This window comes from Hyla sarda, chromosome 4 (assembly GCF_029499605.1).
Source record: "Hyla sarda isolate aHylSar1 chromosome 4, aHylSar1.hap1, whole genome shotgun sequence".
NCBI lineage: Eukaryota > Metazoa > Chordata > Amphibia > Anura > Hylidae > Hyla > Hyla sarda.
This window is the reverse complement of record NC_079192.1, coordinates 214,818,742-214,836,564: the sequence shown is the minus strand read 5'-3', so window position 1 is coordinate 214,836,564 and position 17,823 is coordinate 214,818,742. Positions and strand designations below refer to the sequence as shown.

Sequence of the window (17,823 nt, the reverse complement as noted above, 5' to 3'; positions counted from 1 at the left end):
GGTGTTGCCGCTCCACTGTCCTGTTCTCGTGTCTGCATCATGTCGTCCTATGGAGGAGCATGTGACATATACGTCACTCTGCTTCCACCGTAGCGTTACGCTGGGCGCAGGGGAGGAGGCGGAGTGAAGTGTGTGTCACATGCTCCTCCATAGGACGACGTGATGCGGCCCGGAGGACGGAAGAACGGGACAGTGGAGCGGCAGCAGGTATCGGGCATGGTATCGGGGACATTAAACGTGTCTCCGATACCATGCAAATAGCTAGTATCGGCCCCGATACCCGTATCGGTATCGGGACATCCCTAATTTTAACCGTATGGACCTACAGAATAAAGATAAGCTGTCATTTTTACCGAAAAATACACTGCATAGAAACGGAAGACCCCAAAAGTTACAAAATGGCATTTTTTTCTTCAATTTTGTTGCACAATGAAATTTTTTTTTCCGTTTCGCCGTGGATATTTTGGTATAATGACTGTCACTGCAAAATAGTATTGGTGGCACAAAAAATAAGCCATAATGTGGAATTTTAGGTGCAAAATTGAAAGCGTTATGATTTTTAGAATGTAATGAGGAAAAAATGAAAATGCAAAAACGGAAAAACCCTGCATCCTTAAGGGGTTAAATGTATGCCGCAGTTCTTCTTCAACTTTATGCACCAGTGTTTTTGCAACCAGAGTGCCTCCAGCTTTTGCAAAACTACAACTCCCAGCATGCACAGACAGCCAATGACTCCACATTGGGAGTTTTAGTTTAACAGTTGGAGGCACACTAGTTGGAAACCACTGTTATACACTGCTGTGTAAATCCCCATCAATAACTAGTTGCACGCAGTTGTATAAAGCATGTGTGAACACACCCTTAGGCTATATATTCAGTGACTGCATTGTACTCTGTATGTATGTGCTGCCGGTAAAGCTGCCTGCATTGTGCTGGTGTTGTGGGGATTGTGACCACTATGAAAGCAGGAAGTATATTTTTGCCGCTCTCAATTGTTCCACTGACAGTAACATCCTTCATGCCATATGTGGTAAAGGCTTGTCACCCATCTGTGTAAGTGAGTAAGCAGGACTGGCTTTTGCCTTGTTTTCCAGAAGCAGGGCGCTGGATGTTTTCAGCTGACGCCCTTCGCTGCGGCAGTAAGAATGTGACCTCAGTGTTACTCAGTGGACCTTTAATAGGATAGCGCTCACAATCATCCTCTTGACTACTTAAATCTCTTATCCTTTAACTCTTCCATGCCTTTACTTTCACATTGGGGGACATTTATCATTGTTGCTTTGATAAGCAAGTTCTATAGGCATTATTTTTTCTTGCTTTGGGTTTTGCTTATGGGTGACATATTTATCATACTATCACAGGGGGTTGATAAATTTGGCTATCATAAGCAAAAAACAATAAATCACTTTTGGAATACCATTTTCTTAGCACACATAAGCAAAAAAATGTGTATGTGTTTGTAAAAAAATTTTTTACCACTTTTTTTTTTCCCTCCCTAATTGTAGTAACCAATTTTTTTTTTTTTCACTTCAGATCCATGTATCCTGTGAGCTAATTCAGATTTGGTGGACTACGATGACTAGCATTTTTTTGTTTAATATTAACAACATTTTATAACGAGGGCTTGTGGGGGAGTTTTTTTTTTTTGGAAAAAGTTTTTTTAATTTTTTTACAGGCATAGTAGTGGAAGCAGTCTTATAGACTGAGTCCATTACTAAGCAGGGGCTTAGCGTTGGCCTCAAAAACAGCTAGCGCTAACCCCCGATTACCCCGGTACCCACCGCTACAGGGGTGTCGGGAAGAGCCGATACAAACAAGCCCGGAGCATCAAAAATGGCGCTCCTGGACCTAGGCGGTAACAAGCTGGGGAAGGCCAGTAACACTGGTCCTCGCCCACCCTGGTAATGTCAGGCTGTTGCTGCTTGGTTGGTATCTGGCTGAGAATAAAAATAGGGGGAACCCTATGTGTTTTTCTTTTCTTTCTGTTTAGTTATGGAAAAAAACAGAGTACCCCATATTTTCATTCTCAGCGAGATACCAAGCAGCAACAGCCTGATGTTATCAGGGTGGGCGAGTAACATTGTTACTGGCCTTCCCCACCTTAAATAACGCCAACCTGTTACCGCCTAGGCCCAGGAGCACTAAATTTGACGCTCCAGGCCTGTTGGTACCGGCTCTTCCCGGCACCTCTGTGGCAGTGGGTACCGGGGTAATAATCTGGGTTGGCGCCAGCTGTTTCTGGTGCTGGTGCTAAGCACCTACTTAGTAATGGATTCTGTCTAGAAGACTGCTTCCACTACTAAGCCTGTAAAGTTAAAAAATTTTATAATTTAAACTTTTATTCCAAAAAAACATACCCCCCACAAGCCCTCGTTAACCATTTTATTAACATTAAACAAAACAAAAAACACTGGACATCGTCGTAGTCCACAGGATACACTGATCTGAAAAGAGAAGGAAAAAAAAAAAACAAGGAAAATAGGTTGGTACATTTTATTGTAATCTGCCCGCACCACTGGACTACAACTCCCAGCATGCCCCTACAGTAAGGCATACACTGGAGTTGTGGTACACTATTCCACTATAAAGAGATACTTGAACAAATATGGTCTTCATGGAAGAGTCATCAGAAGAAAACCTCTTCAACGTCCTCACCACAAAAATCAACGTTTGAACTTTGCAAATTAACATATATACAAGCCTGATGCATTTGGGAAACAAGTTCTGTGGACCGATGAGGTTAAAATTGAACTTTTTGGCCGGAATGAGCAAAGGTACGTTTGGAGAAGAAGGGGAACAGAATTTAATTAAAATAACCTCTGTCCAACTGTTAAGCATGGGGGTGGATCAATCATGATTTGGGGTTGTATTGCAGCCAGTGGCACAGGGAACATCTCACGAGTAGAAGGAAAAATGGATTCAATAAAATTTCAGCAAATTTTGGATGCTAACTTGATGCCATCTGTGAAAAAGCTGAAGTTAAAGAGGGGATAGCTTTTACAAATGGATAATGATCCCAAACACACCTCGAAATTCACTGGGGATTACATAAAGAGGCATAAACTGAAGGTTTTGCCATAGCCTTCACAAACTCCTAACCTCAACATAATTGAAAATCTATGGATAGACCTTAAAAGAGCAGTGTGTGACAGACAGCCCAGAAATCTCAAAGAACTGGAAGACTTTTTAAGGAAGAATGGGCAAAGATACCTCAAACAAGAATTGAAAGACTCTTGGCTGGCTACAAAAAGCGTTTACAAGCTGTGATACTTTCCAAAGGGGGCAGTACAAGATATTAACTCTGCAGGGTGCCCAAACTTTTGCAGATGCCATTTTTTTGTTTTCTGTTATTTTGAAAGTGTAAATGATGGAAATAAAAACTTTTGTTGTCATATTATAAGAATGTCTGATCTGTAATTTGATGCCTTTTGGAGATTTTTCCATCTTTCCTTGGCTTCTTTAGGCACATTAATACAAATTTTTACCTTTGGTGCCCAAACTTTTGAACCCCACTGTACATGCCTAATATAGATGCGGGAATAGCAATCAATAACTGATAACAAATGTCGGCCAAAATCTACAACTGAATATAAACGCATCCACAAACGCATCCACAGTCTGAATGCAGCACTAAACACTTGTGGAATCATATTTGGCCCCGGGCGTGAAATCTCTAATCCCACTAAACAGTTAAATATCTGGGGGATAGCACGCTCGTAGAGCAGCACTGAGTGAATTTATACCGTATGCAATCTATGTAGGTACAAATATTGCACTGAAAGCGCTACCACTATAGATAATAACAGGTAATACTCCAATAGATCCCTGTATGCATGATGGAACTACAGCGTGAGTAAGCATAATTTCTGCATAGTACTTTGTACCATTTATTGTGGAGAGCATGAGAGAGCATTATAGTGATTTATTTCAATAAGTTAAATCACATTAATACCTCATAAAAGTGCTGATTAGAGATGAGTGAACTCACAGTAATTCGATTCGTCACAAACTTCTCGGCTTGGCAGTTGCTGACTTTAGCCTGCATAAATTCAGCTTTCAGGTGCTCCGGTGGGATGGAAAAGGTGGATACAGTCCTAGGAGAATCTCCAGCCCACCGGAGCACCTGAAAGCTGAACTAATTTATGCAGGCTAAAGTCAGCAACTGCCGAGAAGCTCGTGATGAATCGAGTCACTGTAAGTTCGCTCATCTCTAATGTTCATGGGCTAACCACGATATATACTACAATATTGAAATAATAGTAGAGTATATTAGGAAATGTATGGGGACGTGTACACAGTGACTGAATTGTCCATATTATACGATAACGCTGCTGCAAAACAAGTCTATGTTCTAAACCTTTGAAAAAATGGTCGAGACAAAATAACACATCTTGTCAATATATAATGTGCATTGGTACCAATATGTCAAATTGAGAAGTCCTTGGAATTAACAACAAAAAGCCTAGTGCATATGTTTAGTCCATACAGGCTTAACCATTATTTCACAATTATTTTAAACTATGCGATCTGTGAGGTGAAAAAGATAATATACTAGCCTAATTGCAGAAAGCATAACATTATATCTGAACAAGCACATTGGGATCAATATACGTAATATACTAGTGCAATCAGGTTTAAATGATAAATAGACACTGAAGTATGAACGTGAGTGTGAATAAGGGCCTGGTGCTTGGATATATTGGACAGATGTCCTGAAAGTACTGCCTGTATTGGAAGTGATTCCAAGATGTTGTAACAACAAAGCATAGTGTGAACTAGCGCCTGGAATTTGGAAACAATGGACTGACTTCTAACTCAAGTAACAATTATTGTGAATAGTGCGGAATATAACGATCAATAGGGCCAAGCTTACGGCACCCTCATAATGAAATGCGAGGAAGGAGTCGTCTAAGAACTGCAAGAAGTGAATGGGGATTATCAAAGGACTTGGTTTCAAGTGACCCAGTGTGATGGTTTATCAATATTACAGCATTGGAAGAGAATTAGCTCACTGACACTGACGGTCTAATGTATTTTTTAATAGTTGTGTAATATTTTATTAGGATGTAATAAAAGTAAAGTTTTAAAAGATTCCCAGTATTTAAATTTTTTTTTTGTGGGAGACCTAATTTCGGCTAGTGGTAAGCACTACGTCACTCTGCTACCTCACCGGTGTGTTGAGGTTGTGGAGCCTGCAGCCACTTACTTGTTCTGGGTGCAGCCTTCAGGTTGGAAGCGCTGGTTGCCGGCGCACGAGCCTCAGGCCGGAACAGAAAGTGGAGGAACAGCTGCTAGTTTATGCTCCTCCGTGTATGCACCTCGCTAGGTCCTGTCTGATGGAGGGACGCAGAGCTGTGACTCTGCTGGGCAAATATGATGTCGGAGGGGTCAGGTGATCGGGACCCGGATCTGATGTCAGACACTGGCGCAGCAGTATGGAAGTGCCTCCTGAATGGTATTAAGGAGGCTTCTGTGAAAGGTAGCGGTCTCCTTTGTGGTCCAAGCCAGCTAAGAAGTGTCGGCAAGTGGAAAACTCATCTCATCATGAGCTCTAACAAAGAGGAACCACAACGGGAATCGGGCTGTCGTCAGTACCTGCAAAACCACCTGAGGGAGTGTACCTATTCCTTCCTTTTGGGAAGTGATTGTCTGGTTTATTTCTGTTTTTTGTAGGGTGGTGATACTACAAAAAAAATCCAAGCATACAGCATGCGTGTAGGACTAAGTTGACACAGGGATATGACAAACAGACTTGTTCTTCCTGTGTAGTTGAAAGTTTTTTTTTTTTCTGCTGAGGTGCCATCTCTATCTTCAATGCAGGAGATCAGAGTTGAGATTCAGAATTCTTTAAAATCTATGAATACCTCTGCACCTGTTTCTGTGACTGCTCCTGATGCTCCTGTGGGTGATGCTTCGCCTGTTGCAGGCTCAGAAGAGGGAATTATCCTGGGCTCTGCGGACTCAGATGACGAGTCCTCATCTGCTGAAGATTCTACATCTGGGAGGCCTTTTTTTCTAGCAGTGGACACTGATAGCCTTATCCAAAAGCAGAAGACATACCATGAATATTGAGGACTCCAAACAGGTCAGATCTCTACAGTTTGAGGTTTTGGAGCCAAAAAAGTGAAGGGTGTTTCCAGTACATAGAAGCATTACTTCTCTGATTAAAAAAGAATGTGGTAATCCAGATAGAAAATCTTTTTTACCAAATGCATTCAAAAGAAAATACCGTTTGATGACACAGATCTAGTTTCCTGGGAGAAGGTTCCGAAAATTGATGCCTCCATATCTAAACTATCTAGAAAAGGAGCACTTCCAATGGAAGTGTGCATGGGAAGCTGCTACGGCTTCCTTTAAACCTAATGTTGCAGCCTCCTGTGTAGCTAGATCTATGCTAATCTGGATTGACCAGTTGTCCATGGACATTCAAAATGTCCCTTATGAGCAATTATTGTCTTCTGTTCCATTAATTTAAAAAATCTGCAGCATTTTTGGCAGACTCCTCTTCTGATGCTTTAAGGCTGTCTGCCTGATCTGTGGCAATGTCCAACTCTGGTCGCAGGGCCCTCTGGTTAAAAAATTGATCAGGGGAGGTTAGTGCCAAGAATAAGCTATGTGCCCTGCCTTGTGAAGCTAATCTTCTGTTCGGTCCCCCTCTATCAGAAATCTTAGAGAAGGCCAGTAAAAGGAAGAAAAATTTCCCTACTCCTCCTCCCTCTAGACTGAATAGATTCTATTTTTCCAATAGGAAAACCAGAGGTCAGACCTACAAATCTGGGGAATCCTCAAGATGGCGATTTTCCCAAGAAATTTAAAGGATACCTGTTTAATCAGCTGTCCTCTACAGCTAAAAAAAAAAACAGGTCAGCAGTGACTGTGTGGTTCGAGTCGGCGGCAGGCTGAGAAAGTTCTTTTCAGAGTGGGAGCAGATTTCAAACAGCTCCCCCAACTTGACTAAAGGTCATCGTAAGACATTCCGGTCCTTTTTAGGCTTTCTTGCTTTAAAAAAAAGAGGTAACATCCCTTATGGAGAAAAATGTGTTGGTTCCAGTTTCACCAAAAGGAGGTCAGGGTTTTTACTCTACCCTATTTTTTGTTTAAAAAAACAAAACATCCCAGGCCATTCTTTCTGTACTATCATAAACTTAAAACCTGTAAACCACTATCTTTATCAAAAAATCAAAATGGAGAAAGCAAAATTCACAGTAAATCTCCTATTTTATGGTCTCTTTAGACCTGAAAGATGCACCCATAAACCCAGAATTCCAGAAATATCTAAGAATAGTCATCCACTTAAATTCCAAGTTAATGCATCTACAATTTTAGGCCCTACCTTTTGGCATAGCAGTTGCTCCCAGAGTAATTACAAAAATTTATATCTGAGATGACAACCCACATAAGAGAAGGAAGGGGTACATTCGTTCCTTATCTGGATTACTTCCTCTTAGTCGCTCAGAAGGAAGAAGTAGTAGAACATTTTCTAGATCATACCCTAAAATTTGGGGTGGCTAATAAATTGGTCAAAGTCCTCTCTGATCCTGGCAAAGAAAAAAAAACCTTTTTAGGAGTCATCCTAGATTCAGAGCTACAAAAAGCGTTTTTGCCAAGAGGAAAAAAAAATTCAGACAGTAATTAAAGAAGTTCTATGTCTTCACTCCATCTCCCTAAGGAAGGGAATGTCTCTCCTAGGCCTCTTTACGGCTGCTATACAGGCCGTACCCTGGGCTCATTTTCATTCAAGGCAGCTACAGTTGAATCTCCTAGCCTGTTGGGAAAAATTTGTTTTACAGAGGAGCTTGAGATCCGCTTCAATGGTGGCTAATAGAATCAAATCTTACAAAAGGTCTGGACGGGTTAACAAAAGATCCAAGGATCCTGACCACAGATGCCAGCCCCTGGAGTTGGGGTGGGGGGCTCACATAGAAAATCTAAATCTTCAAGGTCCCTGGGAAGTTCAAGAAAAATCTCTATCATCAAATGCAAAATCTGTCAGCTGTCTCGCAGCCTATTACAGGCTCAGCATCTATTATATCATAGCAATGTAAAGGTCTTCTCAGACAACTCTACCACGGTCGCGGTTATAAACATAATGAACAAGAAGAGAGAATTCCTAATGCATATATTTACCCAGATTTTTTGTTTTGCAGAAATTAATCTTCATTCTTTGTCTGCAGTACATCTAAAAGGGTCCTTAAATACAAAAGCAGATTTTCTCATTAGACACGAGCTTCATCAGGGAGAATGGACTTTGGATCCCTAGATCTTCAGAAAGATATGTAATCTCTGGGGTACTCCACAAATAGATCTCTTCGCAACAAGAGAAAACCCGTTAGGTAAAATTTTTTTATTCATTAAATCCCTCCGAAAATCCCTGTGCAGTGGACGCCTTAACTCAAATGTGGAATTGGGACTTGGCATATGCCTTTTCCCCAGTACAGCTAATTCCCAGAGTAATAAGGAAGATCAGGATGGACAAGGCCCGAGTAATTCTACTAGCTCTCTTTTGGCCACGCAGGGCTTGGATTTCCTCTCTAAGGGAACTGGCACAATCGGATCCGTGGGTCCTTCCAGAGACACACGACCTTCTGACGCAAGGCCCAGTTTCTCATCCTGTATATAAAGAAGCTGACAGCATGGCCCTTGAAAGAATTATATTGAAAAGTAAGGGTGTTTCAGACTCTGTAATCACTACCCTCCAGACCAGTAGGAAGCCAAATGCCTAAACAATCTATTTTAAAACCTGCGCTGCGTATAATGCTTGCGAGCGCTCACTCCCCCAGCAAGCTCGCTCCCTCTGCCGTCATTCTACGCAGGGTGCACTGCGCAGGCGCGCTGAGTAGAAAGATGGCAGTGGGAGCAAGCATTATACGCACGTGCACGTTAGAAGAAGTGAACGGCGCATGCGCTGGGACCTGTGTGTCAATCACACGGAGTCCCAGCACTGAATTACAGTCTTGTGGTGTGGCTGGCAGCAGGGCATTGCGGACCTCGCGCCAAGCTTACCCGACTGTCCGTGGCTTTCATAAAAAGCCTTTTTTAGGGTAATAAAAGCCGGGAACTATTAGGTAGAAAGGTTGTTATACAAACCACCTGCACACAGTACACATGCTGTGTGCAGGTTATTGCAGTAAAAGTTCATGACAGTTGAGCTTTAAGATTGCTGCTGACGTCCGACTCCTAACCGCGAGGACTCTCCTGGGTGACAGTCAGATCACTAGCACCTGCCAGTGCTCTTCACGATCTGTACAATACCTTCTGCTTCAACAACTATACGGGATAAGCCGGAACATCATCGCTTGCCCGCGCTTCTCACGTCCTGCACAGCTCCATTTGTTCCAACTACCTGCGGCATTCACGGGGCCCGGTGCATACAAACCCAACCAAGACTGCCAGCGCTTTCCATCTAGCATGCTTGACAGAGTCATCAGCACTACCACTCTGCATTAGGTATCTGACCTTGCAGGTAATATACCGGCAGATATTTGCTGATACCATTTATAGGGGAAACCCCATCATATGAACTGTATACCAAGTTAAATCCTACAGAACTGTCTTCTTTTATACATGCTGTATTTAATGTAATAAGTGCATATTTTATTTTATTATTCTTTTATACATATTGTCCTTCTTGTTGTGCATCTATTCCTGCCACAAGGGCCCTGTGACAGGAGGTGCAAATTTAATGCAAATTTGAATATAATAAAAGCACGGTCTCTTACCTGTGAGTAATTACTGGATTTTTGTGCGACTTTGAAAATGCTGTCATAGGCAAGTTTGTAAGCCAGGTCTGGCTTACACTTGCGACTTTTTGAAGGTGGTTTGTGACTTTTATTTGCTTACGCGTGACTTTTGCAATGATAAATCCTGGACCACTGGAGAGTAAAAACTGAAAATTGCTTATGTATGGTAGACTGGTATTTTTTGCTTACCCACAAAAGTCATACAAAAAATTGCTTAGACGCACATGCAACTTTTTGTGCAACTTTTGTAACCAAAAAAAGCAGCTTGAATCCCTTGACAAATCTCCCTCATTGTGAATATTGTGGTACAGCTCTTAGGGGCAATGTGCTAAATCTTTCCCTCCATTAAAAATGTTCACTCCAATAACTATCACTTTATATTTTATTTTTTATTGGTGCCATCTTCTCCAGATAGTACATTACAAGGCATTGCTGAAAAATACAGTACCATGTTTTTTTATTTTTTTTTATTTTGCTGTTACTATTAGACATGAGCGTAGTTACAGTACTCCGATTCTGCACGAACCTCGTGGCTCGGTGTTTGCTGACGTTAGTCTGCATAAATGAGTTCAGCTTTCAGGTGCTCCTGTGGCCTGGAAAATGTGGATACAGTCCTAGCAGAGAGTCTCCTAGGACTATATCCACCTTTTCCAGCCCACCGGAGCACCTGAAAGCTGAAATAATTTATGCAGGCTAAAGTCAGCAAATGCCGAGCCACGAGGTTCGTGCGGAATTGGAGTACTGTAACTACGCTTATCTCTAGTTACTATACCACGTAGTGTTATTTTCATTTAATACTTTATTGTGAAAAGCTATTTTTTCTTGCAGTGAACATAGTAATCTTCCCAATAAGAGTCATACAATTGGTACCAAATATGTAATTTATTTTAATTTTAATTTTTTTATTGGCCACTTAAGGGACAGCAGCAATTATCACTTACATAATACTTGGGTATAAAAAGCATTCCAAAGTATTATTGCATGTTAGTTACATAATATCAGGACTTTTTTAGGCTGCTGGCTGCCAGGTTACACTTTGGCACACTTATGAACAGTTGACCCTGTGGCACAATGCAGGGCAGAGTTCTTACTGCCCCACAGTTATGGTAAGCTGGTCTTGCCAAAATTGTCAAGCTTGGCTGGCCTAAGTCTAAAGTCTGGCCATACTGAGAGATTTTGTGTAAAGGGTTGTTGCAATATAGGACAGACCATCGATAAACACAATGTTTCTGGTGTTTGTTGGGTGATTGCTGGTAGTCTGTTCTATACTGTCCATGGTGCAGAAGTTGTAATCTACAGTGCCTTTAGGTTTTTTGGTCAGCAAAATTCCTCCTTTTTTCTTGCTATGGATTTATTGTGGCCTTCTCATTATTATTAATACAGTCAACTGATGTAGATTGGTGGTGTCCCTTCCTAATTGTGACCTTATACATAGTAATAATTTCTGTAATTCTATATTCTTATTAAATACCAGAGTAGCCATAATCCTAAATGAACAGCCATATACTAATCAACTGAATAGAGGTAACTTGGGATGTACCTGCCTTTGTTTAGATTCACGCAATACTTTGGACCGGTCACTTGCACCATCATAATGAATAATAAACCTTTTAGCATGGTTTAAGATATGCTACTAAATTTCACTGAAATATTGGATTTATTTCATTTTGCAGAGATTAAGGCGGCTGTCCACGAAATACAGAACAGAGAAGATATACCCAACAATCACTGGAGAAAAAGAAGAAAATGTCAAAAAGAACAGATATAAAGACATTCTGCCATGTAAGTTACTGTGCACCATGGGTGGGATCACACTGGTTCTGTCACAGGTACTTCAGCTTGTTTAATGATGGGGGAAAAAAAAGAGAATAGACATCCAAGTAAATCCTTAGGATCTGATGAAAACCTAATCATAGTAGAATGTGCTATAGCTGCTGTTAAAAGAGGAAAAGTTGACCAGTTGCCTATAGCAACCAATCAGATCGCTGCTTTCATTTTTTTTAAAAGGCCTCTAAAAAAAAAAAAGTGATCTGCTTGGCTGCTATAGGCAACTGCTCCACTTTTCCTCTGCACTTGTTTCGATAAATCTCCCCGGCAGTATTTGATTAACTGTGTAAATGATTCTTTTTTGTAATACAATTTTAACACCTTTTTATTACAGTTGACCACAGTAGAGTTAAACTTGCACTGAAAATTCCATCTTATGAATCTGACTACATCAATGCAAATTTTATTAAGGTAAGACAGTGTTATGGTATGTGCTGCTATCACAGTTACATATGTATACAATAGTCCAACCAGGAGTACGCCTTACAGTACAAAATAGGTAAAAGCTTCAGCTGTCATAATAACAGTAAGCATTGGAACACATAGCAATTCCCATAGGGACATAGCATACGTGTATAAATGTTGAAAGTCAATGCAGAAACATTACAAATGATCTTATTCTGTCTTTTCAGGGTGTTCTCGGTCCCAAAGCATACATAGCAACCCAGGGGCCATTAGCTAACACAGTAATAGATTTCTGGAGAATGATTTGGGAATATCAGGTCAAGGTAAGCTTTTATCCTTTTTATGTTGTTAGAATGTATTGAATGTAGAAGAATCTTGCAAATGTTCTCATTTTGTTGCATCTAGAGGATAAAGAGGTAGTCCAAGTGTATAAAAGCATTACTGTTATTAAACTACGCTTTTGCCATGTCGCAGACATTTACCTTTACTGCATGTGGCTCTATAACAAATAGTCCTTTTGATCATACACCGTCAGTAATAAATGGTTAAATCCTTATGTCCAACATCTCAAGCTTCCTCTCTTCTTGAGTACTTTTTCATGCACATTGTATACCATAAAGAAAAATATAGAGCTACACTCCTCCAATTAAAATACAATTCTTCATTAGTATTCTTCAATAACAAACAATTTGTGAGGTTTATCAAGCAAGCGTTCCATTGTGAACACAAAGACAGGATAATCCAACAGATTGTGATCCGTGGTGAACAGTATTTTTACATGCACATTTGCAAAAAACATTTATATCCTAGTGGATCATATGAATAGGCATTGTGCTGTATTCATATGAACTCCTAGGATATAACATTTTTTTTTTGTTGCAAATGTGCATGTAAAAATACTGTTAACCACGGATCACAATCTGTTGGATTATCCTGTCTTACTTTGTGTTCACGTTGGAACGCTTGCTTGATAAAATCAATTCAAAGATACGAATAAAGATTTGTAATTTTATTTGGAGACGTGTTTTTTTAATTTTATTTATTTTTGTGGTATGTGGCATTACAGTATGTGACTTTGCTTATCTGCATCCATTGGTATTTTCCATTTTGTCATGAATTATTTTATTACAGGTCCTTGTTAGTACAGTTGATATAGCCTGCCTGATAGCTCACGGTGTGTCCTTTGTTTTTAATGGGATTCTGCTGGGTCCACTTAAACAATGAACAGGTTCATTTTTTGTGTAGATTTCACTAGGAAATGCATTGCCGTCTATGAAGACGCTGGATTTCCAAACTGTCCTAGTGCCGGCTGAACAAACAAATGTGCTCCTGTGTTTTCTGGGCGGGCATTCGGCACATTTTCCATCGTGTGAACATATCTTTAGCTAGACCTTTACCTTTTCTAAAGTAGAAACAATCAAGAATACTTCTCTCTAGACTCCATAGAATAGAAAATACATTCCAGTTGAGGAGAAAAGCCACTCATACTGGCATTGGTTGTGTTACTCGTGTCCTGCATGTTAAAAGTAAATGGATTTTATTAAACCCTTTTCACACATACTAAGGAAAGGGATGTTCACATCCAGCATAAGTCTGTAGAGATGAGCGAACTTATAGTAAATTCGATTCGTCACAAACTTCTCGGCTCGGCAGTTGATGACATTTTCCTGCATAAATTAGTTCAGCTTTCAGGTGCTCCCGTGGGCTGGAAAAGGTGGATACAGTCCTAGGAGACTCTTTCCTAGGACTGTATCCACCTTTTCCAGCCCACCGGAGCACCGGAAAGCTGAACTAATTTATGTAGGAAAAGTCAGCAACCGCCGAGCTAAGAAGTTTGTGACGAATTGAATTTACTGTAAGTTCGCTCATCTCTATAAGTCTGTTTGTGCATTTGAGTGAATAAAGAATGCAGCATGAAACTTTTTGAACTGAAAGGACATCTGTACTGCATGAATTTTACATATTCCTGCGCCCGGGCTGCAAAAATAAACAAAATAAACTTTAACTCGCCTTCCTAGGTTCCCCCGTTGCTCCGGTACCGGACTAAATGTCCTCAGCTGCGGTCCTCTTGCTGCTTCCTGAGGATGGTAACGTCACAGAGCTGTCAGCGTATCACCAGCCGCAGCGATGTTCCGCCTCAGCCGGTGATAGGCTGAGTGCACTGTCATGTAGGGAGCTCTGGCCGGCTCCTTACATGAGTGTCCTCAGCCTATCACCGGCCGAAGCGGGACATCGCTGCGGCTGGTGATACGCTGACGGCTCTGTGACGTTACCATCCTCAGGAAGCAGCAAGAGGACCGCAGCTGAGGACATTTAGGCCGGTACCTGAGCAACGGGGGAATGTAGGAAGGCGAGTTAAAGTTTATTTTGTTTATTTTTGCAGCCCGGGCGCAGGAATATGTAAAACTCATGCAGTACAGATGTCCTTTAAAGGTTACCCCTATCTTGTAAGAATCAATTTTTCCATGTCATAGTGGATAGGAGTTGGGGGTGGGGGGGGGTGAAGGCAGAGACAAGAGTCCATCAGGTTCAACTTAAAACTTTACATTTTTGATCCCGAGGAAATTCTGCCGGTCTATGATGATGGAAATAGTTTCCTTTCTGTAGATGTAGACGATGCCCCCTTGTCATTGTTACAGGTTCAGGTGTAAAAAAGATAACTAGAGAAGATCTCTGTAGTGTCCATTCATATGTTTGTACTGTCATATACTTAGAACATATCAGATGCAATACATTTTTGTATATTGTAAAGATAAAGAAATGTATAACTTGTATGTAGCAACCTGGTTAATCTTGCCGTAGTGTAAGTGTTATGGGGAAAACCTTTTAGGTGGTGCATACATTCGTAGTTATATTTGTAATAAATGACTTTTTTTCCTTCTGTCACAGATAATTGTGATGGCTTGTCGTGAGTTTGAGATGGGAAGGGTGAGTATTGTGGGGAAATAAAGAACTTGCATGTGTTTGCACTTCCTTTGAGGTTTGAGTAATGCAGGATTTCCTTTAACTGCTTCTAACCATGTAGATAGTGGCTTCTAGTTCATGACTACACGGGATACAGTGTTTATCCTGAATGTGCAATGAATTATGTAAGATAAAACGAGGCTTTATAAATTGTATTGAGAGATTCAGCTTGTGTTCATTATGTAAATAGGACAAAGGGAAAGGAAATATGAAAAGTCTCTTTCTAGTTGACAGATGAAGGAACTTAGACTGTCATGTGTAGTGCATGTGATGTTGTAATGTGGCATTTGTCTGGTTAATGAGGTTTTGGAGTCTCATGAATACGGCTTTTAGTAGTATCCTGTTTTTGAAGCAGCTTGAGAAGCTGCTTAGAAATGCATTCCCCTAAACTTTATGTAGTAAGACAAATGCATTTAGGCTTCCCCAATCTATTTAATCTCCCCCAAATGGCTTGTATGTAAATGGCACCATTAAGTTTTAATGTCCTCTTTTTCTAATAAAACTAAAACAATCAAGAAAAAAGACACAATCAAGGCTCTATTGACGTTTTAATAAACAATTCATCTGTTTTAAATAACATGATAAAAAATATGCAAGACATAGGTTAAAAACAATTACAAAAGGTTCCCACTGAACCTCCTCCACAGCTGGGGGAGGTGCTTTTTTTTTAATGTATGTATTAGTGCTGGGCGGTATACCGGTATGAACCGGATACCGGTTTTTTTTTCTCCCACGGATTTTTGCCCATACCGCTATACCGGTCGGGCCCCTCCCCAACCCTCCGAGTCAATAAAAAAAAATTAAACTTAACCATAATGGGGGTGGTCCGGGCCATCCATCCTTCCTGTAGTGTCCGGCGGCATTCCGGGTGGAGGGTGAACCGGTCGGGGCTGTCCTTCTCCTTGGGTCCTCTTCTCCACTCCGGCAGGCTCCGGCCTAGTACGCTGCATAGACACCGCTACGCCGTGACGTCAGGTGCGTTGCTGCGCACGGGCGTCACTGCGCAGCGGCGTCTATGCAGCGTTACTAGGCCGGAGCCTGCCCGGCGTGGAGAAGAGGACCCCCGGAGAAGGACAGCCCGGACCGGTTCACCCGGAATGCCGCCGGACACTACAGGAAGGATGGATGTCCCGGACCACCCTCCCCGGACGGTCCCTGCAGCAACTGGGAAGGTAAGTCAGGGTTCTGGGATGGACAGGGGTCTGTATAATATACTATACCTACAGTAGGCCCTCCAGCTGTTGAGGCCCTCCAGCTGTTGCAAAACTACAACTCCCAGCATGCCCGGACAGCCAACGGCTGTCCGGTTATGCTTGGAGGAGTAGTTTTGCAACAGCTGGAGGCACCCCTAGTTGGGAAACACTGACCTATACTACCTATACCTACACTACTATATAGTCCAACATGCTGGGAGTTGTAGTTTTGCAACAGCTGGAGGCTGTAGGGTTGTTTGATACGTCTATTTAAAAGGGTACTCCACTGCCCCAGTGTACAGATCATTTAGTCCCAAAAGCCCATTTAGTTCCGCTAGACCACCTCAATGCAAGTCTCTATGTAAAAAAAAAAATACCATGAAATACCGTGATACTTTAGAAAAATACTGTGATACTCATTTTTGGTCATATCGCCCAGCACTAGTATGTATGTATGTATGTACAGAAAAACTTTATATATATATATATATATATATATATATATATATATATATATATATATATATATATATATATATATTCATTCATTCAACTGGCTCCAGAAAGTTACAGATTTGTAAATTACGTCTATTAAAAAATATTAATCCTTTCAGTACTTATGAGCTGCTGAAGTGGAGTTGTTTTTTTATGTCTTAGTGCTCTCTGATGACACGTGTCTCTGGAACTGTTCAGAGTAGAAGCAAATCCCCATAGCAAACCTCTTCTATTCTGTTCAGATCCTGAGACAAGCAGAGCTGTCGGCAGAGAGCACTGTTGCCAGACAGAAAAGAACAACTCAACTTCAGCAGCTGATAATTATTGGAAGGATTAAGATTTTTTTTTTATAAAAGTAATTTACAAATCTGTTTAACTTTCTTTTTTTTTTTTTTTTTTCTTTTTCCTGGAATACCCTTTTAAACGATATATACATTCAAAGGGGTTACCAGACCTTTTAAATATTGATAGCCTAGCCTCCGTTGATTTCCTAGCATCTTTAATGTTTCTCTTTGCTGCAAATCTGTTAGATCTTGTGTATGCTATCTGAATCAGACAATGCCACAATATCTTGCACTGCAGCTAAAAATATATTATGATGTCTGCATGTATGAACCAGGTAGCTGATGAAATGTGTAAATCCCGCGGCCTCTTCAGTATTTGCCTTTAAATAGCTGGTTCACACTCAAAAATGCTGTACGGTGTAGAGCACGGTGCACATATTGTGGTGTTGTCTGATTCATGGGAACGTGGCAGCTCTGATTTTTATAGTTACTTAAAGGAAACTGCCACGTGTTCATCAGCAGCTTGGAATACAGAAATGCTTAATGTCTGCATCTTGTATTATTAATCCAAAGGTTTTTACAATGTCTTTTGTAATTTCACAACAGAAAAAATGTGAGCGGTATTATCCAAATTTTGGAGAACAAGCTTTAACTTTTGGACCATTTCATATTTCTTGTGTAAGTATGCCTTCATGAGGAGGTTGTATTTTTTGAGGGGGATTATATGGTATGGTAACATAGTTAATTCACTCACATGTTACAGGCAAACGCTTATACCGTTTATACTCGAGTGAACTCTCCGCCTGTCATTTACAGTGGTCTTCAACCTGCGGACCTCCAGATGTTGCTAAACTACCACTCCCAGCATGCCTGGACAGCCATCGGCTATCCGGGCATGCTGGGAGTTGTAGTCCG

General features: G+C 41.0%; 1 protein-coding gene across 2 annotated transcripts in view; it reads left to right on the top strand.

Annotated features, from left to right (window-relative positions):
• Positions 1 to 17,823, top strand: part of PTPN12 (protein tyrosine phosphatase non-receptor type 12) — a 77,577-nt gene that overhangs the window by 28,846 nt on the left and 30,908 nt on the right. For both annotated transcript variants that reach the window (XR_008892616.1, XM_056573480.1), the window contains exons 2-6: positions 11,414 to 11,522; positions 11,902 to 11,978; positions 12,200 to 12,295; positions 14,862 to 14,900; positions 17,515 to 17,586. Coding sequence is in view for 1 of the 2 variants with exons in the window: in XM_056573480.1 (XP_056429455.1) it covers positions 11,414 to 11,522; positions 11,902 to 11,978; positions 12,200 to 12,295; positions 14,862 to 14,900; positions 17,515 to 17,586 (393 nt within the window). In the remaining variant the exon portion in view is untranslated. The remainder of the gene's footprint in view (positions 1 to 11,413; positions 11,523 to 11,901; positions 11,979 to 12,199; positions 12,296 to 14,861; positions 14,901 to 17,514; positions 17,587 to 17,823) is intronic.